Genomic DNA, 27,441 nt, shown 5'->3' on the forward strand with positions numbered 1-27,441 from the left:
TTACTTATGTTCTAAAGCAGCTATGCCTGAAAAATTAAGTATAGTTAACCAATTTTGTGAAAGGACCTGTCACTCAGGTTTTTTTTGATGACTAAAGACTACGTTTCTGAGGAGCAATCTCAGTAAGGAGAGGAAAATGATCTTTTCTCCCTTTACCTGACCCTGGAATGGGCCCCTCTTACTTGGTGGCCCTCTCTATGAAAGTACCCCCTCCTCCCACTTTCTGCCTGCTTTGTCAGCCTGAAGTATGGAGGAAGTTGATATTTACAAGTTGTTCTCATCAATGTTATGATCCAACAGAAAAATGCTTGTGCCCAGCTTTCCATACCAAGGTCTGCAGCTGTGAAGCAGTGCTAATGCCTCACCATTAGTCACATACCGTACAGACTTTTCACAACCCTCCTTGGTTCACGGGAGATGAAATGTAAATTTTTAAGCTTCTAACAGCAGAGTGCAGTGTGTTACAAGGAGAAACATACTGTAGTTAGTTTTAAAATATATACGAATCTTTTCTGCATTATTTTCTCAGCCAGTATGGGGCTGTTTAAATCTTTTTTACAAGCAGTTGAGAACTATGATAGAATTAAACTGCAGTTGGAAAGTTATTTGAATGGCTGAATAACTGTTATACCTTTTAGATGATTTTCTTACTGCAGAGTAATGAAGTACATGATTACAGGGCAAGCATAGTGTATCTGTACAGCTCTCCGCAGAACTATGAAGCAGAGGCACATTCATGACAAAGGACGTCATCCTGCCGAGTGAGGAATCCTTGGCCCACCAGCGAGACAGAGCATTTCGCACAGTTAAAGCATTCTCCATGCCACTGGCGCTCTTCAAATGAGACAAATTTGGCACCTCCGAGAGCTGAAAGAGATTATGAGAAAGAAGATGTGGATCCAGTATTTCTGGACACGGTTCAGAAATGCAACAGATAGTGTTTTCTGATGTGATCAGGTTGTCATTCACATAGCAAACAAACAAGTGAGCAAAAATCCATTGTTTTAAATATCCTTTGTTGGCTGAATTGAAGAAAACTTTAAATTTAAATACAGTGAGAAATATTTCAAGCAAAGCCGCAAGTCGCTTGTTTTCACATCCCATTACGAGCTCTGAACAGAATAGGTTTATCAGAATGTCCGTTCAGGTTTGCTGATCTTCCCAACAAACTCTTATTAAAAAATATTTGCAATGTGTTGATACATATAGATTCTATACAACACTGAGTGAAATTTAATTATTTCCATCTAAGTTTCTTCAAGATAGAGTCTTTTGGAGATCATCACATCATGGAGTTCCTAGCATGAGTATCTGAAATAAAACATCACTGGTTTTTTTTTTTTTTTTTGGTTGTGGTTTTCTTTTTGGTTTTGGTTGTTTTTTTTTTTGTTATTTTTGGAGGGTTTTTTTGCTTTGTGTCTTTTTTTTTTTGTGTCCCTGTGTCCCACTTCCCCACCCCAAAATAGTGATTGGGTATTCATCATTTTATTTTTCCACTTACATATGCAGCATACACCTGTGACAATCAGTACTCTTCGACAGTTGAGTCCACACGTAATAGAATTACAAAGCAGAACAGCAGAAAACGCTCTCAGAAAACTTCAGCTATCATAGGCTACTGACCTATATGTCTAATTAGAAATCATCTGAGTACACAAGGATGTGTGCAATAGAGCTTTCTTGCATTTGGCAAGCTTTCTAATTTGACAGGTGTGCGCAACCTGCAGGCAGTTATTTCATGTCCAATTTCCTCATATTTGCACTTAAAAACAAAGCTGAAGAAATTACAGACATGAGGGACTTTTGTGCACTGTACAGGGAAGAGCCAAAAAATGCCTTTTCATATATTTTTAGGGATGAATTTTAGTGCAGAAAGCACTAAATCAAACAATGGAGGAACTCCTTTTGGCAAATAAAACAGCTCCTGAGCAGTCAGGGACCACATGTGATCAGTATGGCCTAGCAAGACATGTTACGTGTGATGGAGAGAGGGTCTTTCTAGCAATTAACTCCAGCGGTCTTTCATTATGATGAGACTATTTTTAATGCTGTTTTCTAAAGTAAAGGTCTGGTTTGAGAGAAGACTGATGGTTCGTCAGAGTCTAGTCCCTCCTAGGAGATGAGACTCACCTGTAATAGGTTTCTTGCAAGCAGCACACTTCTTAGCATACAATTTGCTGAAACAGTCTACACAGTATGGGTATTCATCTTTGGAAATAAACCTTTGTCCAGACAGCTGGGTTTTACACCCAGCACACACAAAGCATTCTTTATGCCAAGGCTGGTCATGGTAGGTCACTCCCCCGGAAGTTATTACCTAATGTATTGACAAAAAAGGACAGAGCAATGAAACAAAGGTGTGAATCTTGAAGGATTATCCAGTCCTTCATAATTCCTTCCACTTCTTTTCGCTCTTCCCATATGCACAAGAGAAGAGAGTGTCATCACATCAACTGGTTTTCACCTGAAATATCAACTTGACTAACTGCGGTTGAGCTGAACATATCACTGGTTTGTTATTCTCTGTTTTTTATCATAGGATAACATCATGGTTTGCAATAAACAGATTAGCTTGTTACGAATTTTTTCTGTTACGCATGCTGATAAAGACTTAGGATCAGGCATGCTCTCAGAAGAGCAATTCGCAGTGATGGACAGTGAATGAGTGACCCAATGCTGAGATTATGGCTAATCTCCACCTGGAACTGCCATTTTGCTGTCTCACAACCGAAACAGTATTTTAAATAGGAAGAAAGGGACAGTAAAGAAGCAGGAGTGAGACAGAAATGAGATCTACATTGCCAAAAGAAGAAAAAAAATGATGTTTATCAGTGTCATCAAACTTCTCGTTCCCTGCAACTCACTCACAGCTCTCTATTGGTTATTTCTGATTAAGGAGATTTCCATATGTGTGGTAAAGAGCTGGTTTCACAGAAGTTGTGAGAGACTGTATAGAGAAATTTCTGTAGACATAATGACGTGCTGTAAGATAACATTTCTCCTGTCAAGTCACATGCATGACAGTGAATGAATGAATGAATGAATATAGTTGGAACATGAGGAGAAAAAGATGGAGGAACTTAATTAAGTAAAAATAGTAGCACCGTCAAAATTCTGTGAGGAATACAGTTTCAGGGAAATAAAGAATAATGCTGGGTAATGTCAGGCAATAAAAAAAAATTAAATAGTTTCTGATCCCCTTAGCATTCCCGTATTGGGCTACTTCTAACTCTCCTTTACTTTTTCTATTAAAATCTCAAAATCTCTGGCACAAAATTCAAGACTCCAATTTGGCAATTTAATTTCTTTGGGCTCAGTTATTATTTATGGGAACTGATGCTCATTTAAGTAGTAACATTGTTTTAGCTGTTATGTAGGGGGATTCTTTGTATTCCTAGAATTTTTAAGAAGCGAATCCTGATTATTTCACATAAGCGCTGCTAACCTCGATGTCTCTAATAAACATAGAGCAGAATTGCTATATTTGCCATGTGATCATTTAATGCAAATTAAAAGCTAGATGTAGACACATGGGAATATATAAATACTTTCTACTGAAGAAAACTACTGAAGAAAAAAAACAGGCAGCAGATTTTTCTTAAATTAAAAGCTTTTGTTCGATGTAGAGGTTTACAGATAAACAGTAAATAACTTTAGAAATTATATGTTATTTCATGAAGTGAAAAAAAAAATTTTTGCTTCCAGAGGGATATAGGTACTAAAGAGTAAGTTAAATTCTTCCATTAAAAGCAGCTTAAAACATTTCCCTAGAGAACAGCATCACACTAGAATAGTGTGACACTTTGAGTATTTTCATCAGTCAGAGACAATTTTAAAATGTGAGAAACTGAGGGAGGAATTGATTTATTTGTATTTTGGGAAAAAAAGAATAACTCATTTGAAATGAAGCTTTCTGGTACCCACAGAGGAAGCATCATGTATTGAACCAGTAGGACTCTTGACTACTATTATCACAACTGAGTATTACTTAATCTGATTATTGCCTGATACATTTCAAGAGAAAAAAAGCCAGGACTGTGAATGCTTTGCTCAGCTTAGGTGGCTTGTCATGCATGTGAATATATCTGGAAAATGTTGGAAAGGGAGGCATGTTTATCAAGGCGAAATCAGATATCACCAGGAAAGTAGAGTTTTACATAACTTTCAATGAAAAATTCAACCTTTGTTAAAAATTACAATCAATAACAAAAGAATCCCAAAGTATTTTTTAGGTCAACAAATTTATTTCAAATATAATCAGACTTACATTAATATTAAATAGAGGGGACAGCAGACACTGTCACAACTGGCTTTCACTGATGCCAAAAGGAAGACTCTGCTCTTACTCTTAGTTCACCAGACACTTTACATGATCCAGCCTCTTTCCCCATGACCAACATGGCCTCATCAGGGCAATTTTTCCATTCTACACTTAATTACCTTTTTGCAAGAGTAGCAACGGTGAGCAAATTGCTTCTCAAAACAGGGCACGCAGTAATTCTCATTGTCTTTGGTGATCAACGGTTTTGTTCCCAAGGGTTGCCGGCAATACTGGCAAACGAAACAGGATTCATGCCAGGAACTTCCCTTAAATTCCATTTTACGGGAACCTGCAAAACCCCAAAGTGAACAATTCCCTCAGGTATAGCCTTGTAACATAAGTTTTAAATGTTGGGAAGACTCTTGTTTTTATCTTCTATCTCAGTATTGTATTACCTAAGAAAGCACTTATTCTCAGTTTAAGAGTTTTTAAGTGTGTACTTGAAATTTCAAGAACACATTCAATGTCATATGATCACCTAGCAAAATATGTGCTAAATTGCCTAAGCTGTGATTTGTAGAGTCTGTCACATGAATCTCTTAGGGTTACTTCTCTGTGATACGCTTCAGTTGCTCAGAGTTTCTCTCAGGCCAATCAACCCTGATGATGTTCAGATACACAGCACTTTTATAAATTAAAGACGAATTTACCTGGATGTTTAGTACATCTATTAATGTCCTGCCTTTTGTATTCCTTAAACTAAGGCTCCTTCACTTACAAATGCATTATTTATCTTATTTAGCGTAAGCTAGCAATTTTTTTTAAAAGTAAATATATTTTCTGTGATAAAGTGCATTACACCATCTCTTCTTATAGCTCGTCATTTCTGTCCTAGATCAACTGTTCTCTTTATTGTGTTCAAATTTTGCTTTTGATCCAGTGCAAGGACAGATGCAATCCCAAAAGAAAGTTGCTCAGTTAAATGGCTGCCAGAGGAGTTTCAGAGCTCTTAGCTCTGTGTACAGGTGCCCTGTACACCTTAATGTAGATGTATAAGTCTAAGATATGCACATATATCTGAGAATGATTTTTCCGGTGACTCTGCACTGCAGCTTTTGCCCCTGCTGGCACCATCAGACTGCAAAGAGAGGTGCCAGGTGCTTTACCACCCTTTCCACATGAAGAACAGAATTCCTGCCATAACTGGTTAATCCAGCAATACCTGTTTCCTGGACTGTGGGGTTAGTGGAGAGAGAAACTGCTGGTTGCATTTCAACATAAAAGGTCTGCAGCTTCCTCCCAGCGAGCAGAAGGCTGACTTCACTACCTTTGCCCACTGAGTCTTTTCAACACAGAGCTAGAAAGCTGGAGACAAAGAAGGTGATGATTTAGAAACTGGTTGGCATCACCATGCCACTTCAGTTCGCTTAATGTGCCTTTATTCCTACCCTCAGCACTTGCTGCAGGGATTTAGTCTCCTAGACTCTGGAGCAAAGTCTGCAAGGTGGATATACACTAGAGGACCGTAAGGCAAACCTCACTGTATTCTGGTGCTATCCTCATCACATCTAGTAAGGAGTGCCTATTAGGCAACATTCTTTTAACTATATCAAATTTAAGTAGTGATGAGGAGTACCTGTGATGAAAAGGAAATAAACTGTAAAAATACATAGCTGCATCAATGCTACAGGTTGAACCATAACGTCAGTGCCCTAGTATTTATACTAAGACTATTTATACTAAGATAATGCTGTACAGCCCAGATCTGACTTTTTTGGCATTAAGATCTACTGAAATATAGAATTCCCGCGTCACTGCCAAATTTACTGACATCCTTGACCAAAGGTTTCCAAACTAATAGTCATTAGGCTGTGGAAGATAGTTTGCAGCCGGTATTTGGAGTTATACATGTAATCCATAAAAAGGTCCAGGCATCGGGGGCAGTTCCCCGTTCCAAAAGTTAGTGACCCACTTCCCTAAGCAACATAGTTCACTTTGCCACATACGGTGCTGTTGTTTCTCTTAGATGCCTGTGAAGAGGCAGCTTTTAGGCAGTCTCTCTGCTGTATGAGCTTTACCGGTGTGGAAGGGATGAAAGGCCTAGAGGATGTCCTGAACAGACGTGATTAAAAGCTGAGAAGCAGGTTGGTAGAAAGTGCAGAATTTTCAGGGTTGCTAAAGGCGGGAAATGAACCCATTGTAAACACATCTGAACTTGTATTCTTTTTAGTAAAAATGCTGATAATGATTTGAACAGAGGATGCCATGTTTTGACAATTTAAAAAAAAAAATATTTCTGAGTGAAAGAAGTGGTATAAAGAATGTAAGCCATGTCTGATCCTCAAGGTCTGGTCAACGTGACAGACCAAATGCAGGCGTCTTGTCTAATCTGGCACTCCTGCTAACGACAGCTCTTTTTGTCTACTACACTCACAGCAGGATACGCTTCCTAAGAGCTCCAAGCAGAATCAAGGACTGAACATGAACACATTTTACACTATCTTGAACTCCAATATTCTTTGTAAGGATTCGTAAGCTGTCTGGAGGGTACTACACATGAAGGAGAAGTCACCTGAAAGCTGTTCTGAAAGTCAAGGACCTTGTAGCTCAGTTATTCAAGGATGTGGTTATAATTAAAAATGCAGTTTCGTTTTTCACCGAAGGTTCCCTGTTTGCTTACCAGGCATAATGGTCTTCTGGCAGTGGAAACACTTAGATGAATACTCATCAGAGTAACATTCAGTACACAGCAAGAGCTCGTCCTTGGCAGCAAAGGGTTTCTCCACCAGAGAGCGACTGCATTTGGCGCACTTGAAGCACCCCTCATGCCAGTGGCGGCCTTTGTAGGCCAGATCCTTGGAGAAAGTAAGTCCATGTTAACGAAGGCATTTTTTTACAGTGTTTTTATCCCTCAGCTCCTCTCAAAAATAGAGTGAAAAATGGAGAGCATTGCAATGGCGACTTGAAGAGATGACACGTGCATACAGCGGGAGGAGTGCTCAGAGGTGATATAAGTACCCAGCATCACTGTGTCGGGATACTTTGTAGATCTCTTGCAGAGAACCGTTAGGAGCTGCTTTGGCACAGGCGACAGTCCTTCCTTATGTAACATCAGAGATATGTTTTTATTGGAAGAAGCATTTTATATTTTACAGTTGGCCTTCAAGGGGAAACAAGTGATCAACATTTTAATGTGCACAGGCCACCTAACAAGAAGTGCATAAAATCATAGATTCTCTACAGACTTTGAAATGAACTTCATGTATTTTTTAACGTTACAACTTTTCCTTCCAGCTGACAATACATAACACATTTTTTGCAGAAAACAAGCAATTAAAGTCTCATTGAGAACAAAATGATTCTTCGGAAGATTATTAAAAAATCACGGCTTTTGTTTACACCTAATATAACTCCTCCTAAAAACTTGGCAGAAAAATGTTTAAGACTCAGCAGGCTTAGGGGATGAAAAAGCTAACAGTATCTGCATGAGACCTCCGCTAAGAATTAAAAAAAAAAAAAGAGCAAACAGCAGATTTTATTCTTCCAAGGTTAAAAAAACAAGGGAAAAATGCACCACCAACCGCCCTCCCCCCTAAAAAATAAACCAGACCCTTCCAGGTCTCCTTTACAAGTAATGTGCACAAAAGGACACAAATCCAATCTCATTTATCTCCTTTGTCAGAACCTCACCCTGTAAACCGCTAAAAATGAAGTACATACCATGCTTCATTTCAGGAGGTGCTGAGCACTTGCCACTTTCATTTGCTTTAGCTAGCACTCTGAACCTTTCAGAAAATAGGCTATTGCCTATTGCTGCTGGGTGAGACGGCGATGAAGAGAGCCAAGCCTACCTCCAGCAGTTTGGCAGAGGTAGGACAACCAGCTGTAGATCTCTGTGCACCGCTCTTCTAGCTGACTCTGGCCTGTTGCACTCCTTTCTTGTAACTCGTGCTTTTTTTCTCCCCATTTTTCCTTCCACTCAGTCCAAAGACACACATAACTTTTTGTTAATGACCTTTGACATAGGTGGTCTTGCCACTTACTTAATTTTAAAATTTAAAAGTGTAATTATGAGCACAAGTTAGAACACAGGAAGTTCCGTTCAAATACACGGAAACACTTCTTTACGGTGAGGGTGACAGAGCACTGGCACAGGCTGCCCAGGGAGGTTGTGGAGTCCCCTTCTCTGGAGATTTTCAAGACCCGCCTGGATGCAGTCCTGAGTAATGTGCTCTAGGCAATCCTGCTTTAGCAGGGGAGTTGGACTAGATGATCTCTAGAGGTCCCTTCCAACTCTGAAAATTCTGTGATTCTGTGATTCTGTAATTAGTGAGCTCAGAGCACATTTTCTCCAGGTGACTGACTGGAGCTATGTATACAAATTTGCTGTTGAAAAATGCTGATGAGAGCTTGAGAAGAGTCTTCATCCAAATCAGCATTTTCCTTCACAGTACTGAGCTGTACTCAGACAATGTGCTTTGAAAACCATAAAGTGCTTTGGCCGGGGAGATCTCCTGAGAGGCTTATTTTAATAACTTTCTGACCTTTTATTTCAAAAGAAGGTAGGCAAAGCGAGCGTGGGGAGAAGGTGAGCAATACATACTGAACTTGGCAAAAAAAAAAAAAGGCATTTTGACAGGTTTCATCTGAACTTAAAATTCAAAGTCAGATGTACAGGCTGTAAATTGAAGTATGGGGTACTGTAAACCCTGTCAAAGACCACAGATGAACTCACGTTATTAATCAATTTTCTAAAAAAAGGGGAGAGGTGAAAGGAAATCCAAGTCTAGAAACACTGCCACAAACACTCCATCTGTGAGACGCGCAAGGTAAGCAAGGAGTTAAGTTAAAATTAAACTATACTTCATTTCCAAAAGACAGAGGAAATAATATACAAATTACAAACACGGTTTCTTTTCAACTTGACATTGGCATGTCAACACCTACACTACAAATAATTATGTGATACTCAAAATATGTTTTTCAATGGACATCTCTCAGAAATTCCAAAGTTTCATTCAACCTAGCATCCTATTGTCCCTCAAGCACTGTGCAGTCTCTGCAGCCAGTGAGTGACTGGAGGTGTAGGATGGAGCCTAGTTGTAGTCCACACATACATCCCAGTCTTGCCGTATGTTTGAGATGTACGTATGTGCAGATTTCCTAATCTTTGGCCCTGGAGCTTTCCTATTCTGGGAAAATAGCACTGCTTCTCTCTCCTGTGCGTGGATGTACAACATCCTAAGCTACGCTTAGATCTCTTCCCCAGCACAGGGATATGCAGAGGGTCAGATACAGAACCTGCTATTAAAAAAATGGGATTTGTGTGTAATTTAGCAAAAAACAAGAAGTGAAAGCTAAATCTTTACCTTGGAATCACACTCAATAGGTTGCTTGCACTCTTCACAGGGGTTGGCAAACAGGCTGTCATAACACGCAACACAATAAGCGTTTTCTTCTCTTAACGCATACTTCCTTCCACGAAGAGACTGCAGGCAGTAATGACAGTCTGTGTGATTGCTGCTCATTCTGGTGGGATTCTCCACGTGGTCTGGAAAGACAGAAAAATCATGTAATTCAGTGGATGACCGTTTGCTTGCCCAAATAATAGGTAATGCTGCTTTACCTGTGAAAGTTAGGACAGGCGTTTCTTGGTCATTTGCAATGCCCGGGATTTCTAATGCTGGGCTGTTCCATAACAAATAGGCACTCTTTAACAACATATACGGTGTATAGCGTTACCTACATAAAGGGCAGCAAGAAAGCTGCTTCAGCTTAATCTAATGTTACTTACACTCATGTCAGATACCTGAAAATGAAGTTGTCTTCACATTCTCTGTGCACAATTACTGACATTATGAGCATTATGTACTGGATTGTGAGGCATAGTTTACCCAGAAATCAGAGAATGGAGACAGAAGCTATAGTTCAAAAATTAAACCTTTTTGTCAAAAGGCCAACAAAAAAGTGGCAAGCACTTTGTAGTGGTTTTCTCCTGCCATTCCTGCCTTTCTGCCCATTCCTTCCTTTTCAAAATACCCCCACCTCTCTCTGACCGAACAAAAAGGTCAGAAAGAAAAGGCACTCCAGGCTATATGGCTGTTTTTTGCACAATCTCAGCTGTGCTGCTAATATTTGGTGGCAGTGTAAGGTGGCACAAGTACCCCTGGATAGCAAACGAGCAAAATATAAAGAGAAATAAACTAAATAAAATCCAAACAAAATCATAACTCAAAGCAATTGCTTTTGTTGTTATTGGAAAAGATTGTCTTTTCTTACATATTTCTGTATTGCCAGGTTCCATGTTGGCAGTGCCAAAATACTGTGAGAGAGATTATATTTCTGTGCCAGACAAGTGCAGGAAATACCACAAATCTACTGAGAGCCAATTGTATGAGTTTCCCATCCTTCAGTTTTCCAGGCTAAAGAGGCTCAGATAAGCATCCAAACCTCAACTTCTTATAGATCTACAAAGCTGAACATTTTAAGGATTGTGGAGATGAAGACTTATTTCAGTCTTCTTGTGGCTGGTTGGATCATCAGCACTTTGCTAAAATTGGTTCTTGATTTCTGGGAACGAAGGAAGAAGAATCCAGAAAGTTCCCAGTGAAGCGAACCCAGAAACATCTGCTGGACTCATTGGATTGCACTCTTCATTAAACTCATTGAGTGTCGTTGCAGTCAGTGCCAGCAATCATAAATTTTAGAGGACTTGAGAACAACCAGGGAAGGTCTCCTAAAATATTTACAGATCAGTGACTTTTGGCAGCTGAAACCTTTGCACTTTGAATAACAGTGCAAACTAGTTTATCTTAACCAGATGCAAAGCCTGAGACTAAGGAAGAGAAGCATTTGAAGAACAACATTTGAGGGAGCACTTGCCATCACAGAGCTTACATCTAGTCCTTTTGGAATTACTCCCTCACGCTTGATTTTATGCACTCACTGCCTGTCTTATACCCATGGTCCAGTTTTTAAAAGGCATTTCACCTTTTTCTGGGTTTCTGCTTTGCGAGATGTAATTCAAAATGATTGTTTGAACTATGAGAAAGAACAATTACTGCAGGTCTCCACTGGCACCAATGCATAAGGTCAGGCATTTATGAATCTATTCCTGGAGACACAGTAGTAAGACAGTGAACAGGGGGCAGGGAGAGAGGCTAAAATGCTTATCTCAGACCACAAGTAATGATTTGTTCATTTGTCACCAGCTATGGAAAACTTGTTGTTCCTGCAAATCAAACATCTTTTGAGTTGAATTGATTTATTGTATTTCTGACTGCCCTAAATCTTTGTGTTAGCCAAGACAGTAAAGAAATCAAATAATCTATAACTCAGATCAGTAGGAAACATGCTTGCTTAAAAATATTACAGATGTGGTTTATGTGATATCTTTGGAATAACAGTATAACAGGACTTCCATTTCCTTAAGATCAAACAGAGATTTGAATGTGAAATGAAACGAATGAACCTATGTATATGAGAAAATGACATCCATCAGCTTGTACGTTTACACAACATGACATATAAAAAGCCACAGCACAGTAATTCAGTGCACAATCACTACATACTCATCACCAAAATCAGGGTTCAGTTTTGCTCATTTTCTATATTGGGGAAGCAGTATAAATCAGTGGCTATGGAGACAATCAAGGAATGTTTGTGGTTAACTGGGCTCCATATTCAATGTCATGGGACAGGCTCAAAACTGTTTTTCAGAGGAATTTTCATTCCTTTTTTTTTTTGTGGGAGTTAGAGTAATGAACTGCCTCTGAGGACAGATAACCATGTGTAGATTACATTTCTGATTTCCTCTCTGCTGAATCAGTACCCCAGCTTCCTAACAGAGGTCCATCTCAGCGTAAGAGTGGCGACAGGCAAATCCTAACAAGGAATGCAGGAAGAGCTTATCTGTGCTACAGTGCTTTCTGTTGTACAGAGCTCACCAACAAATAGCTTCCCATATCTGCAGATACATCTCTGTTTTTTCATTCTAATGAATGGCGATAGTTTTTTAAGTTACTGAAAACTCTGCATACCCAACCATTTTCTTCAAAAAGTGGTTGTTTGATTTTTTTTTTGTCTTCCCTAGAAGCCAAGCTGTTCCAGGAAGCCTGGGTTATATACACACACAAGACCTGCTATTGTGATACGCCAGAACATCTGAATTTGTATTGTAAAAAAACTCCTAAAAAACCTATACGGATATGAGAACAAAGTGCCCTTACTCCTGTTTAACAGATGACAGTGGTCGACTGAGAGCATTAAAAGAGTACACCCAAGACCAGAGTCAAAGCCTGGGGGTGTCCTTGAGCTGCTCCTCTAGTAAAGCGCTCAAGTCACCCAAGGCTTAATTTCAGAAAAAGTCTTCAAGGTTTGACCATGATGATATAAAACCATATTTGGGAATGAAGCAGCAATAGCATGGAAAAGAATGATGATTTTTGTGAATCTCTTGGCAAAGGTCTGGGTAACCTTTGTGAACCACTTTTAGCATTAGATAATGCAACAAAAAAAGTGAATCTCGTCTCCTGCAGCACCACTTACCCTCGCTCCCATAAATAAGTAATGGTACGAACACCACGTAGTTAAGTAGAATGTTTTTCTTGTGCTTTGATCCTAATCTCTAGAGAAATATGTTTACTTTAAGTTTGCTGGAAGCTAGACTTTGTGTTTTGAAGGTCAGCTAAGAAATCTCTGGAGGTCTGATGCTATTCACTCTCATGGAATGAAACGCTGACTCCGGCATTCCAGCTGCTAACTCGTGTCCTAGGCACAGAGAAAGACTGAGATGTCTTCATTCCTTGGGAAAAGAGGATTTTGTTATCTAAATTGGAACAAAGCTAAATACCATTGATTTTTATGTATCTAGTAGGCACGGATACGTGATACCATTTGTAGTCTTAAAATATTCCACGGGGGAGCAGAGAGATGTTGCCAAAGATGCAAGGGTGTTGCAACTGGAGTCCCTGGGGTCAGACTCGAGAACGCAGCAGTCTCATGGTATGAATTATAAAGCAGATGAAAATAAAACAAGAAAGCTGGCTAGTCTGCCTGCTGTTCCAGCAGATTAAGATAGAATTCGCTATAACAAAGCAGGAGAGGGACTTTATCTGTAGAGTCAAATGTCTTCCTATGAGATGCAGAGCACTAGGAGACTTCCAGTGAAGAAAGCCATAAGAAAATGGTTGTGAAGTTGTGAAACATGATAAATGTGGAACCGTCAGGAAAGGAATGCATGTTTTCTCACTGGAGCTAAAAAGCACAGCCACAATGTTAATATGTTTCTTAATAATTTATCTTGATATTTTCTATACGTGTATGTTAATCTCCCTTAGGTTATACAAATATAAAAAGCCTAGAAGCATTAATTCTACTTAGATGGGAACGAATATACATAGACATGTAGGTATACACATAACGTGTAAAAATATTGTACCTTTTACTTTACGGCAATTCTAATGAACTATTTCCCGATCCAAATAAGCCCGCACCATCTTTTTCCTTAAGAACATACAACGAATGGAACAAGGCTCTCTATTAGGCACAAAGAAAGAAAAATGATGGTAAAATAAATCATTGCAACAACACTGAAGGATAAGAAAACCAATTTGATCTATTATGAGGCGGACACCCTTGCAAGCCATCCCAGACACCTGTTGATTTTCTGTTAAGTACCTATTTTTATCTTGGAACATGGTTTTGCATGAGTTTTCTGATTTAATTTTCTCTATTCTATTGTGGGTTTTTTTTGGTGAGAGCTGATGAACAACTAATCACATACATTTGCAAAATACATTAGTGACTCAAGGTTACAACTGCATTGTAAAGCTAACTATCATTATAAGGAAAAATTTCTAACAGTACCATTATTTTATAAATAAAAGTTTCTAACAAGATTCTACAAGGAAATCTTTCCTCATTTCAAAGATCACAGTTTCTTGATTTCTCTGGATGCCTGCTACCTCCCAGAAATCTGTTATTTTGTTATTGTGACTAGACCTAATAAAAGTCCTGACCCCTTGAGAAACATGAACTCACAAGACAGTTAAGCTCATGTTGTATTTTCAAAACACTGGCAACACCCTTGCTTTATCTCTTCCTCCCCTCAGAGTAACTGCAATTTTCCCAGTGATACCTTTAAGTTATGCTTCAGTATTTAAAGATACTAGAATTTTTGCTCTTCTAAAAATGGCTAGAGAGGCAATAGGAACCAAGGACATATATTCCAGATCAGGTCAAAGCAAGTACCTACAAGAAAGTAGAGACCCAGGTGTTAACTTTACACAAGCTGTTTTGCCTCCGTGGCACAGCAGAGTAACACAAAGTCAGGTCCTGGGAGCATCTGAGTGGGTGCAGCGCTCTTGCTGATGAAATTCTGCTTTAAGCCTCCAGGATGGGTGCCAACCAGGACTGTGCTGTAAGAATACGACTATACTTCTTCAAGGTCCACAAGTGACATGATTTTGGTGGACGCCTCTAGGCAAAGCAGCTCATTTAGAGGCTGATCTAGTAACCGCACCACACTGAATTGTACCGTGTTTACACACCGCACGACCACAAGCGAAAAGAGCAAGAGCTCTGGCTTAACTAGGGGATCGAGCATCCCAGGAATTCTGTTTCGCCTTAATTGGTATTGCTGTCTGCTTTGTTTACACCATACAAACTCAAACATTGATGTAGTCATCTAAATTCTTCCTTTCTCCTGGTACAGCATAATTTGCTACTTAACTAAACTTCAAACTAGGAAAAATTAAAGCAGTGAAAGTATCACAGAATCACAGAATGGTCAGGGTTGGAAGGGACCTCTGGAGATCATCTAGTCCAACCCCCCTGCCAGAGCAGGGTCACCTACAGCAGGTTGCACAGGACGGCATCCAGGCGGGTTTTGAACGTCTCCAGTGTGGGAGACTCCACAGCCTATCTGGGCAGCCTCTGCCAGTGCTCTGCCACCTTCAAAGTAAAGAAAGTCCTCCTCATGTTAAGATGGAACTTCCTATGTTCAAGTTTGTGCCCGTTAACCTCTTGTTCTGGGTGCCACTGAAAAAAAGACTGTTCTCATCTACCTGGCACCCTCCCTTTAAGTATTGATAAGTATTGATAAGATCCCCCCCAGTCTTCTTTTCTCTAGACTAAAAAGACCCAAGTCCCTCAGCCTTTCCTCATAAGGAAGATGCTCCAGTCTTCTAATCATCTTTGTAGTCCTTTGCTGGACCCTTTCCAGCAGTTCCCTGTCCTTCTTGAACTGGGAAGCCTCAACTAAGTGTTCACATCCTATGTCCCTCAAACTCTCTTTACTAGCTACAGAGAGGTTTGGAATAGCCTAGCCCCATTGCCTCTCTGGCAAGCTAGGTATTTCCTTGAATTCAGCCACAGAACTTTCACCAGCAGCATCCAGCTTGTCCAATACAACTTGTACCTGCTACCGAGGTCAGCCTGAGCAATTTTATCATCAAAATTCAAATTAATGGCTCTGTATGCATCTCTCCTAATGGATATTCTTGCTCTATTATGAACCTTGCTAGCAAAGCTCAAGAATTGCTATCACAGTAAACCCACTGTATAGAGAAATTAGAGATCATAAATAAGTATGTCAAATGCAGTAGCTGAAAGCGGGTTTTTTTTTGGAAGAGGTGGACAGAAAGTTGCTAACTGGCTACAGAATTAAACCTAGATTATTTGCTGGATTTATTTTTTTCTTTTTTAACTAATCAACACGTGAGAGTCAGGGAGTGCAATTCATCATTTTATAGCAGTAACACACTGGTGCCCAGAGATTTCAGTCCACAATAACTGCCCCTGGTATTCTGAATACAACAAGCTCGGCTGATTAGCAGTATGGCTGGGCAGTAACGCAGCTCCATGTTTAAGTAGAGACAAACTGTCCGTGGAGTGCTCGGTATTGATTCAAGACTCTCTCAAGCTATTACCCAGGAACACAAATCCTTTTCATCTGCTCAGATTCTTGGGTGCTGTCAATATCTTCACCAGCAGCAGTACATAAAAAAAGTAGGGTTAAGGCTAAGGCGCAGCATTTAATTTCTTTTAATTTTTTTCTGAAATTGTTCTTACCCACTTTTTTTACAGGTTTTCACATAGTCTGGTAGAGCCAGAATTTTCTCCTGTCTTCATGATGGAGCTCATTCCTTCCTGACTACTGTCAGTTTTACAAAATAAAATGAAGCCATGAAATATTTCAGCTGTGCATTAGTGTACCTTTTAATGTAAAATCCTGGCAGTATTCTCAGTCATACTCTCTATATTCAACCTTAAAACAGTTTTGAGGACTGCATCTGTTACAAAAGGTCCACATGATAAAGTATACCCAGATTAGCTGCTGAGTTATACACTTAGAAGTCATTTAGAAAGTTTTAAATTGATTAGCTTCAGCTGACAGTGTTCCAATAGCGAAGCAGCCATGAGCCTAAGATGTGGATGAGAAATTATTAGTGAATCCTAGGTACAATGTTAAAGGAGACAATTTAAAGTAATTACATTAGTGGGGTACCCCAGGGGTTGACACTGGGACAAATACTGTTCAACATCTTCATTAATGAGCAGCACAATGGGACAGTGTGCACCCACAGCAAATTGGCAGATGACACAAAACTGGGAGGAGTGACTGATGCACCAGATGGGTGTGCTCCCATCCAGAGCAACCTCACCAGGAGAACTGGGGTTAGAGGAGTCTCATGAAGTTCAGCAAGGGGACATGCAAAGTCCTGCCTCTGGGGAGGAATAACTGCAGACACCAGCACATGCTGAGGGCCAACCAGAGGGAAAGCAGCTTTGCAGAGAAGGACTTGGGGGTCCTAGTGGACATCAAGTTGACCATGAGCCAACAATGTGCCTTTGTGGGTAAGAAGGCCAACAGCATCCTGTGAGGCATCAGGCAGAGCATTGCCAGCGGGTTGAGGGAGGTGATCCTCCCTACTCAGTACTGGTGAGACATATCCGGAGTTCTGGGTCCAGTTCTGGGCTCTCCAGTACAAGAGAAATATGGAGCTACTGGAAATAGTTGAGTGAAGGTCCACAAAGGTGATTATGGGACTGGAGCCTCTCTCCTATGAGGAAAGGCTAGAAGAGCTGGGACTGTTAAGCCTGCAGCAAGGAAGGCTCAGAGAGGCTCTCATCAACCTGTACAAATACCTGAAGGGAGGGAATGAAGAAGAGGGAGACAGGATCTTTTCAGTGGTGCTCACTGACAGGAGAAAATGCAACAGGCACAAACTAAAATACAAGGGATTCCATTTTAACAGAAGAAAAAAACCTTTCACTGTGAGAGTGGTTGGACACTGGCACAGGTTGCCCAGAGAAGCGGTGGAGTCTCCATCCTTGAAGATATTCAAAACCCAACTGGACGTAGCCCTGGGTAATCAGCTTTAGGTGACCCTGCTTAAGCAGGGGTTTGGACTAGATGATCTCCACAGGTCCCATGCCACCTCAACCACTCCGTGATTCTGTGATGGACCACAAAAAGTTTACAACTGCTGAATGATAAAAGAGGGAGGGCGAAAGAGTCCACAAAACCTCAGTATTCCCTTATGGGCACTTGAGCAGCAATGGGGTTATTCCTGTAACAAGAAAACAGGTCTCCTGTAGATGACTTGTTGAAATTCCATGTCTAAGCTAGACATGTGTGTAGTCTAAACACATGAGAAATGCTATTGCATTCAGCTGTAATATTTACATGCTTGAAGCCAAATGCATGCTTTAGAGCTTTGCTGCCTATGTCCAGATAAGATCCAGAAAGATATTTTCAAAGATAAAAAAGTATATAAGCAATTAGGTTCTTCATTACAATTAATTTCAATGTTTCCCGACAATTCAAATCTGGTAGACATAGTCTCTAAATCCTTCTCAATTAAAATACACTCATGGAATTCCACAAATTTGGATACAGAGAAAAGAGCAAAGGGAACTAGTGATTCTAGATAATGTCTGTCAAAGAAAATAACAGTTTCAGTAGATTCATCATTTCCACAGGGAAAAATCACTTCCAATGTTCTGAAGTCCCGGCCACATGTGAAATTGAGAGACACATATTATTTTCTGTGTCATCACTGAGTGTGAATGATGATGAACATGTCCTTTGTCAACCATTCTGATAAGAAACCCTACAAGAGATGGCTGGGCAACAATGTGCTCATAAGGAAAGTTTCCTAATCCCTTTTAGAGGATTAAATTCATGCTCTAAAACTTGAGCATTTATAAGCTTCCAAAACTAATATAAATTAAAAGAAAAGTTATTGCATCGGGGTATTTTTGGAAGAAAAGAATTTTGCATTAAGCTTGATCCAAAATACTCTAACACTTTATTTTTTAAATTTTGATGTCTTTTAATGGAAAATATTTGCAAATAAAAAAATACTTAATGGAAAATATCAGTGTGTTTTAGAAAACTAGGATTCATGAAAAGTGAAATCTGACTGAAAATTATTGGTCTAAAAATGGTTCTTAAATACTGAACAGAAAAATATCTAGTAAATCTTAAATTTTATTTTTGATATAAAACTAAGCATTTAATTTGGAGAAGCAATTTTCTAGCTAAATTTGTTTTATTCAAGATGGGAATCTGAGTTAGAGTCATCTCATTTTGAGAGAAGAAATTTGGTAGCAAAAGGACATTTATGTTAGGGTGGGAAGCAACTAAAATGGTGGGAAGGTAGAGAATAACATACCGTACTTGCCTGGAAATATTAATGTATTTTTGTTCTATCAACCTACAACCCAGCAAGTACTAAATATCTTTGAAAGAGAAAAAGAAACATTAAATATTTTGCGGGTGAACTGGTCGGAATGAAAATTGATCACTGAGGTCATAGCTGATCTCGGGCAATGAATACAAAGTCTTCCCCACCACTCTTTCTGCCTGACCTTTCCCACCTCTTTCCTGCTTCCACCCTCACCTACAATCCCCTAATCATGGAAAATACTTTTAAAAGTGCTTAAATGAAAAGGAAATTAAAGTTACAGTTTAAGACGTACTGAAGTCCCAATCTGAGACTTTTATCAATGAGTTCATCCCCAAAGCGCAAATCAGAGCAGCATTTCTGGGTGATCACTGCTACAACAGCGTCTGTTCGTCAAAACATCTGCCTCCCAATTCCGCTCTATACAACACACTAAAGTCAAGATGCCCACGCAGCTGAGTAGAAGCCCACCAAGGAAAAAGCAGCATCTTAGCAATATAGTAACCCCACTGGGCAGGGACGCATCTACCTGAAGGTGACACAAGCTTGCCTTTGGCACTGAAAGCTTTCCTGGGGAAAACAAGAGCTGTAGGAAATGATGGCTGTGATACAGCGGGCAGTGAAGGGCTCACAAGCCGTGAAACGAAACAGTCTTGCCACTAACATGAGGTAATAGACCTTCAATAAGGCAACACTGACACTGACCGCAGTCTTTAACATCTTAACAAAAACTAGGCCGTTTCTTGCCTTTGCAGATCCATCAACTGCAGAGACTGGATTTCCCCCACCCTCACATTTTATTTCAGGGGCAGAAAGGCGGATGAAGAGAACTATGTCACATGAGAAAGGGTATATCACATGAATTAAAATCCTTTTTAAAAACAAACAAAAAAACCCCAACCAACCCTACAACTGACTACACAGTACAACATTTTTCTAGCTGGTTCTTTAAAAGCCTGTGACCTACTTTAGAACTGCTTTAAGAAATAAAATGAGCAGTAAGAAAAGGATGAGCAGCAGCAGCAATGTTAGCAGCAAGCTAAAATTGGAAAGGATTTTCATTGCCCTCTTTAAAAAAAAAAAAAAGAAGACCTCCTAGCCCCAAAACCAAACATAAAACCCCCAAGTGGTAATAAAGCATTTGCTGCAGTGGCACAGTCTTTTCCGTTTCTCTCCCAATTGCACTGTGCCAACCTGACCTAGTTTTCCGAGGAAAAAAATAAACTGAGCTGCAGCACTTTTATAATAAAATATGACACCTTATCAAAATGAACCAAGATTTCTAATCTCAGCCCTGTTAAAAGATTGTCATGAGCTAGGTGGCATTACAGCTCAGGAAAAGCAAAGGCTACTGCAAGTATTGGTAGGTAAGATCCCTACTTCAGTTATCATTGTACCCAAGTATTTAGATTTTTAGGCCCAATGAACAGCAAGTTTTGCTTCTTGCAGAGCTCCATCTGTCTTAGCTGTCACCTTCTTGCCAAACTTTTCAGTAAAAACAGAGATGACATGGTTCTGCAGACAAGCCCTGGACTGCTTATTATGGCAACAGGAATCATAGTTTGTGAAGCCACTGCTGTGTACAGGCTAAAAAATGCTGGCAATGGCAAATGTAGCATATATGCCCTCTCTTGACATTGTATGTGAGCTGTTTAGGGTGACCGTCACTGTCACAGCCTCCTCTTCGTGGAGAGGAGCTCCATGATGCGCCTCCATGGAGCTTCCCAAGGGATAGCAAGCTAAGGGGCAGGGTCAAATAGAGAAAGAATGGGCAGAAACATTGAGTAGAGCAAATAACAGCATGACCTCAAAACAAGGACTACCTACACACTCCGGATTTTTACTGACAATTAACACAGTAATCATTGCTACAAGACCCAGCAGTAACGATCCTCCGGAACTGCAATCTCTTTGGAATACAGGGATCCAATAATAACACAGCCTTATTAAAATACGTATGCATTTATTACATCTGCTAGGTGGACAGACCATGAAAGGTCTAATCCGGTGGAGAAAATCTGAAAGATCTGGTACTCTTTGTATTCTACTGATTTTACAGTAATGAACTGGTTATACAATATAATGGAGACAGAGGGCGAGAAAGGTTTCCAGGAAAGCACAGAACAACCAACCAACATGAAAATACACTGTGGGTGTTCCTAAGCAGACTTATTTAACTTCCTTCTACTTCCCCCTAAGTATTACAGAAACACCTGCTTTATCTTCTCTTAGAACAGGACCCCCGGAACACTTGCATATGTATGTAAATGAACGGAGCTGAATAATTTCTCTCAATTCATGGATGTCAAATTAAGTGATTTAATATTTTCTGGATTCGTTTTTTAACTCTGCATGTTAGGGTTGGTGTTGTCATGCCTATTGGGGAGCATTAGGCACAATTCACTTATGAAGTCTCAGTATCTGCACCAAAGTTGCAGTAAGAAACAAGTAAAATTTGGCCATGTGTACATTTTGCTAAAGATGCAGAATTTTAGCAAGGTGACTTTTTCCTTTTATTCTCTGCCCTGTATTTGTTTTAAATGTACCGTAAAGCTGGAAAACCTCATTAGGTTGACTATGCAGGTGCACCTAAGGGCAGGCTGCTGGTCTTTGGGCTGGGGGAAGAAAAGATGAAATATTCAGATATACACATTCTTTCACGATGCTTCTTATATTCACTGTTGATAGTAAACCAGCACATTTCATTCCAACATAGCAAAAGGATATATGACTCTGAGTGTATACACTCAGTTCTAGAAGAGAGTTCACAAGGACTTCTGAAGGCAGTGAATCCCTTTAGGAGTGGGGCTGATGGGAGAAAGGGCAGGAAGTGGAGGTCCACAGCTTCTTGTTCATCCTCTACCAGGGAGGAAAAATAACAGAGTGTTACTAGGACTAATATAGAAAAAAATGTTGGGTTTGGTATTTTGGTTTGGTCTTTTTTTTTTTTTTTTCCCCTTTCCTTTCTTTAAATATGTGGCTTTCTGCATCATCCATAAACCAGAAAAACATGTTACTTGAAGACCTCTTGGGTCTGGTGCAGTCGAGTAGATAACAACCTGTTTGAACAAGATAGAGCATATCATGGCATCAACTCTGTTTTAACTTCAATCCTCATGTCCTGTGAGCAGCAACATAGACCTGTCCTTTGAGAGACTCAGTCCTGGTTCTGTTCATGTCCTGCCAGTGACCTTTGCCATGTACTCGGAATCTTTGTGCCTCTTACGTTACTTGTTCTGCCTACTTACGAGCTCAGGTCTGCTGAACAATTATGAGACTGGGTACCCTAACATTTCCCTTAAGCTTTAAAATCTCTGTGCCAGACATTAAACATATTTCTTTCTATTTTAACACAGCCTATCTTCCTAAAAGTGGCTGTGATTTAAAATTAGACCCTGCAATGAGTAGACCATGGTATTCTGTCTTTCTTTATTATGATGCGAGGTTACTGATCCTTCAGTTACTGCCCTGCTGGGATTTTTGTAATGTCCTGGCACGCAAAAAGGTCCTTTTTTTGTTTGTTTGGTTTTGGCATTACAACTTTCAGAGTGAATTTCTTTCTATGATTATAAATACACACTATCTAAAAGCTGGTTCCAGTGTAGGGTTGCCCTATTCTGATTGAAGGAAAATTAAGGCTAAAGTTTACCTGAACACCCAAGACAGCCAACATTTGACTCAGACGAATAAAAACCATCAGTAAAGCTTTAGACTTCTGAAAGAAAATTGGTGAGAATGAAGAAATTCCTTTCTAAGCTTTAGGAACCTTTTAAGAACATGGTATTTAACTCAAGGATATCGTGGAACGAGTCCACTGAAAATGGTAATGTCTGTTCAAGTGATGATGTGAAGCCTGACACGTAGCAATTGCAGAGCAACCATCTTTGCAAACTTAGCATGGAACTAACTGGTTTCAATACGAGATGATGCTCAGAGTCCATAACTCTGACCTGCTGTGGGGAATAAGGAGGAGGAGGAGAGTGGTAAGCAGCAGCAGAAACTGTATTAACGAATAAATACAGTTCAAGTCCTTTTTTTGCTAATTTATGTTAAATCTGATAAATGTTTTCAGTAAAAATTCTAAGTGAGTGATTAAACAAATTAAGAATTCTGCTATTGTATTAAAAAAAAAAAAACAACAAACAACCAAAATGTTTTGAGGTTTTAATTTGCTGTTTCTCAATGCTCTTCAATTTTCAAGCACCAAACTAAACAAAGATTGACAATTAGAAGATCAGCATGAAACAGTTTTTCCTCTGATCTTTTCCTTTTTTTTTTTCATGCAAATAGAATCCCAGACTCACAGAACTCTAATTATGCCACAATTTGGTGTGTTATAATACATAAATGAATCATGACGGGGCTGAATTTGAAACTGGAAGAGCTCACTTGAGGAAGACTGGGCTCCTGCTAAATGGATTTACAGCCTAACACTGTTGTGGGCTTCTGATAAATAGAATTATAACCTAATACTCTGAAGTATTTTACAGCCTTCCTTTCAAAGGTTTCAGAATGCTTTTCTAACGACAATAATGAAGTAATCCTAAAACACAGTTGTCAGATACTTGTCTACAGAAAAGGTTAAATACTTGTCAAAGCAAAGTAATTGACTTGTGCATGGTCAGAGGGTAAACCTGGAGGAGTGGGAAGAAAAGAAGCCAGTCGGAATGCCTTTGCCATTGGGTGGGTTCCTCCTCAGGCTGTATCCCTGGCGCTGGCCTGGGATAGTTAAAAGCATTGTATGAAGGTTGCAGGGTGGTCACCCTCCAGTGCTAGAGGTTCTTCCACAATTAGCCGAAGCAATAAAATGTTCCACTTGTGAACTTTGCAATTGTCATTAATTACTCTGAGGTTATGATCAATATTTTTACGCAAAATATTCTGGGTGGAATTTTTTCAGTTCTGTGTCATACTTCTTCGGGCTACAGTGGTTGAGAGAATTCCTAATTATGAGGGATTTCCCAGTCAATTAGGGTTGTTTCCAGACAACCACATTTTGTATAACATGGGTTTGACCTCCTTTCCTTCTCCCCAGTGTAACAAACATGGTTTACAGATGGGGAACTGAGGCACAGAACAACTTGCTGGAGGTCACTCTGGACTGAATTCTGGTCTCCTGCGTGTGTGCTCTGTCAACAACTACTCCACTCTCTGTCACTAGGTCATTCTTTCTACCGATTCTGCTATCTATGTGCAAAGACACATTACAGAAAAATGAATATTTTTCTGAGTTGTAAAGTACCCAAGTGTGAGGCTAGCAACAAACTAGGGTAGCCTGTTCGGATCCGTTATCCGCAGTATGCTGAGATGTGCAAGAATTTACCAGTCCTTATACACAGACCTAGAAAAATTCAAACTCGAAGGCAACGATGGCTGAGAAGAAAACTAACTGACTAGCATGAATGAAGTAGAATCAAAGAAAACTCCAAGTCTAAGAAAGGGAAACAAGAAGGGATAATAGCTGATGTATACTGTACAACATCAGAGAAGAATGAGGATATTCACAAAAGCTAACCTAAGCCTACTGAGGCTAATGAACGAGGCACTTTTTGTAGTTAAAAGAGAGAGATAAAGTCTTCTCCAGGGTGATTTCTAGCAGAAACTTAATTTAGCCATCATTATAAAGGTAACCAAGGGAGATTAGTTTGCCTTTGTAACAGTCTTGTCCTTCACTGTATCTCTGCTACAGAATTTTATGTCATGCAGTTTTATGAACTTGTTTTTCCTCTATCAGTTCAGTGGTTTTGGAGTGACATTGGCATATTTCTATAAAACGGTCCTTATTTCAACCCTCTTACATTTTACAGGAAAATACAAACGCATGAAACCAGGAGTTCACAGCCTCCTTTCTCGCTACAGCTGCGCGCCCTGTTCCCAGAAGAATGAATTCCGCTGCAGGAGTGCAAGTGGAGAGTCAGCAGCGTTTTGCCATGCCAACTTCCAAACTCGGGGCTCTAGAGATCTTAATAGAAGAGTTGAACTGCAAATGATTAATTTTACGAGCATCCTAGAATTAGATGTAAGACATCATCTCACCCAGAACTGGCAGAGAAGTGTGTGGAAAAACTCAGGTCAGTTTTATTCCCCAGGTGACCTAACGACCTGCACAGCACCTAGAGCTTGTTTAGTCGACAGGAGGGCTGCCCATTCCAACAGGGTCAGAATTTCACCCTCTGATTTTGGGATTGACATTTGGAAGCACACCACTTCAGATTTTCACATTTCTTTCTCTCTGCCCATGGTTAGGCAACGCTAAAAGTTTTTAACTTTTTTTTTTTTTTTGAGAAGTAAAACTCAGATATGGAAAAAACCAAAGCAAGCTGGTCTTATTGGTATATAGCCCACAGAACATATGTCTTACCGAGTCAACCACAAATATACACTTCGTAAAATATGACTGCCTGCAAATAACCTGGAGATACCATAGGTCACAACTGATCAGAATCTCTTTCAAGCAGCTTTTGATGTCACTTTGCTTTACTCCCACAAGAAGGTTAGTATGACATCTTCAATTTCTACCCATTACACAACTTCGAATCGAAGTGACTTTTGTGACACTGCAATAAAATTACACGGCAGGACCATCAGCAATCTGCTATAACATTAATATATAAAATCTGTTACAGCCTGTTCTGTTAAAATACTCCAGAAATGTCAACCCATCACACAAACGGAAGAAATATACGGGTGAAAATATTAACCACAAAAAAGAAAAGGCATCTGAAACTTGTTTTCTAAATGTAAGACATTTTTAGCCCATCTCCAAATATAAAACCAGATCTATTGACAACAGGGACATTCAAATAAATATATTTTCAAACATCTATATTATTGAAATGGAAATCATACTTGATAGTTTTGTCTAAATTTAATTGTAACCTCATTATCAAAAAGACTGCCATTACAAAATCAGGTAGCAGTACAAGTAATACACCCAGACTTCAATTTAAGGAATCTTTCCACTATCACCTATACTTCTTTTCTAATTCTGCAATATAGGCACACATTTCCAGCATCATTTCATTAAACAGTGGTAGATCCTTTTAACACTACTCTTTCTCTTCAAATTCCAAACCAAAATTATGATCCTAAAAATGTGACAGCTAAAAGATAAAACAAAGCGTCTTATGCAGGGAGGATTCAGAGACAATACTTGATTTTTGTAACCAGTCAAAATAGTGCTATAAACACCAGCTTGGAAACTGATGTTACTTCAAAAACCAGCAAGAACAATCCATGTTAGGCATTAAAATGAGTTATGCTAGAAACAAGTGACTTACCTTATCAGAAAAGCCACGATCTAGAAAGTTGTCTTGCAATAGCAAATAGCCATGACAGCTTAGTAAAAATGGTGATTCAAATGTCACAGGAAGCGGCATACACTTTTTTTTGTTGGCTTGTTCTTTGGAGTAAACAAAATTAATCCTCATCTCATTACAAAGGAAACCCCAAACAATCTTCCCGTAAATTAATGAGCGAGCCAATTAAAAACCCGAAAACAATTGATCCCCAAAAAGTGTGACATTTCTTTTGGTACACAAAATCAAAAGTTTTTTATATATGTGTAGAATTCTGCACCTAATTTAATTAGCAATTTTGTACCTGAAGAAAAAAGTTCCTGCTTACTTGCTCAAATTGTTAAATACCTTATATACTGCCACATTTAAACATTAAGAAATAAAGGAATAGTGGAAAAGAGCCTCAATACTCACATTTGGTTTTAAGCTGCTTCTTGTGGTAACTTGTGCAGCAAAATAAAGGAAGAAATAATTACACGTCTTCACAGAAACAAGCATTCATCAAGTCCAAAAGAAACAGAACATTTTGCCAGAGCTATTTGAGGGTCCCATCAGAATTTGGCTGGATGGAGGAAGGCTGAGGGTCAGTTTGTTTCCCTTAGACCTCATGACATGCAAATAGCTGGCTGCCTCACCACTGAATCAAATCATTCTTTGACATATTGTGTTTACAAATTGCAAATACATACCATGTAGGAGGTTCTTAAAGGAACATATTTCAAGCAGTTGTCAAAAAGAAAAAGGCACTCCTGTTAAAAAACTAAAGAATCAAAACCCCGCAAAGCCCCAAACTGTTTAATACAAAAACAAAAAGAAAAAAAAAATAAAAGGAAAAGGAAAAAGAAAAAAAAAGATGGATCATCATTCATTCCCAGATACATTTTGGTCCATGCATAATGAATCCAAAAGACCTCATGTGGGTTTCTAAATCAGAAAAGAAATAGAAGAGTCGGGATTACTAAGGTCTGACTGTTGTATACGGAAATCGGGGGCAGGGAGAAACGCTCTCTCAATTTCAGAAGAGACTCTTGGGGACGCAGCAGAACTCCTCTGACACTACTAAAGCCATTTCTGGGCTGGAACAAATTAAGCTCTTCCAGCACATTCATATGGCATTACCATCAGAGTGGCAGCAACGGCCTCCTCTAGGTTCTAGTTTGGGGTTTGGACTAGATGGCCAAAGTCCCTT

General features: G+C 39.5%; 1 protein-coding gene across 1 annotated transcript; it reads right to left on the reverse strand.

The window, feature by feature from the left end:
- Nucleotides 1-283: 283 nt before the first annotated feature.
- Nucleotides 284-26,771, reverse strand: FHL5 (four and a half LIM domains 5). The gene is made up of 6 exons (XM_082481614.1): nucleotides 26,667-26,771; nucleotides 9,631-9,812; nucleotides 6,942-7,116; nucleotides 4,441-4,610; nucleotides 2,131-2,317; nucleotides 284-867 (listed from the first exon to the last, which is right to left on the reverse strand). The coding sequence occupies exons 2-6, from the start codon at nucleotides 9,787-9,789 to the stop codon at nucleotides 716-718; spliced, it is 843 nt and encodes a 280-aa protein (XP_082337740.1). The 5' UTR covers nucleotides 9,790-9,812; nucleotides 26,667-26,771; the 3' UTR covers nucleotides 284-715.
- Between the last annotated feature and the right edge of the window lie 670 nt (nucleotides 26,772-27,441).

Source organism: Vanellus vanellus, assembly GCF_965231255.1.
Source record: "Vanellus vanellus genome assembly, chromosome: 3".
Classification (NCBI taxonomy): domain Eukaryota; kingdom Metazoa; phylum Chordata; class Aves; order Charadriiformes; family Charadriidae; genus Vanellus; species Vanellus vanellus.

Excerpts from the sequence above, each read along its gene's own strand:
- FHL5 (XM_082481614.1), bottom strand. The coding sequence starts at position 9,789 with ATGAGCAGCAATCACACAGACTGTCATTACTGCCTGCAGTCTCTTCGT. Across the intron at positions 7,117-9,630 it reads CTATTGAGTGTGATTCCAAG|GATCTGGCCTACAAAGGCCG; the intron begins GTAAAGATTTAG and ends ACTTTCTCCAAG. Across the intron at positions 4,611-6,941 it reads CCAGAAGACCATTATGCCTG|GTTCCCGTAAAATGGAATTT; the intron begins GTAAGCAAACAG and ends GGGGTTTTGCAG.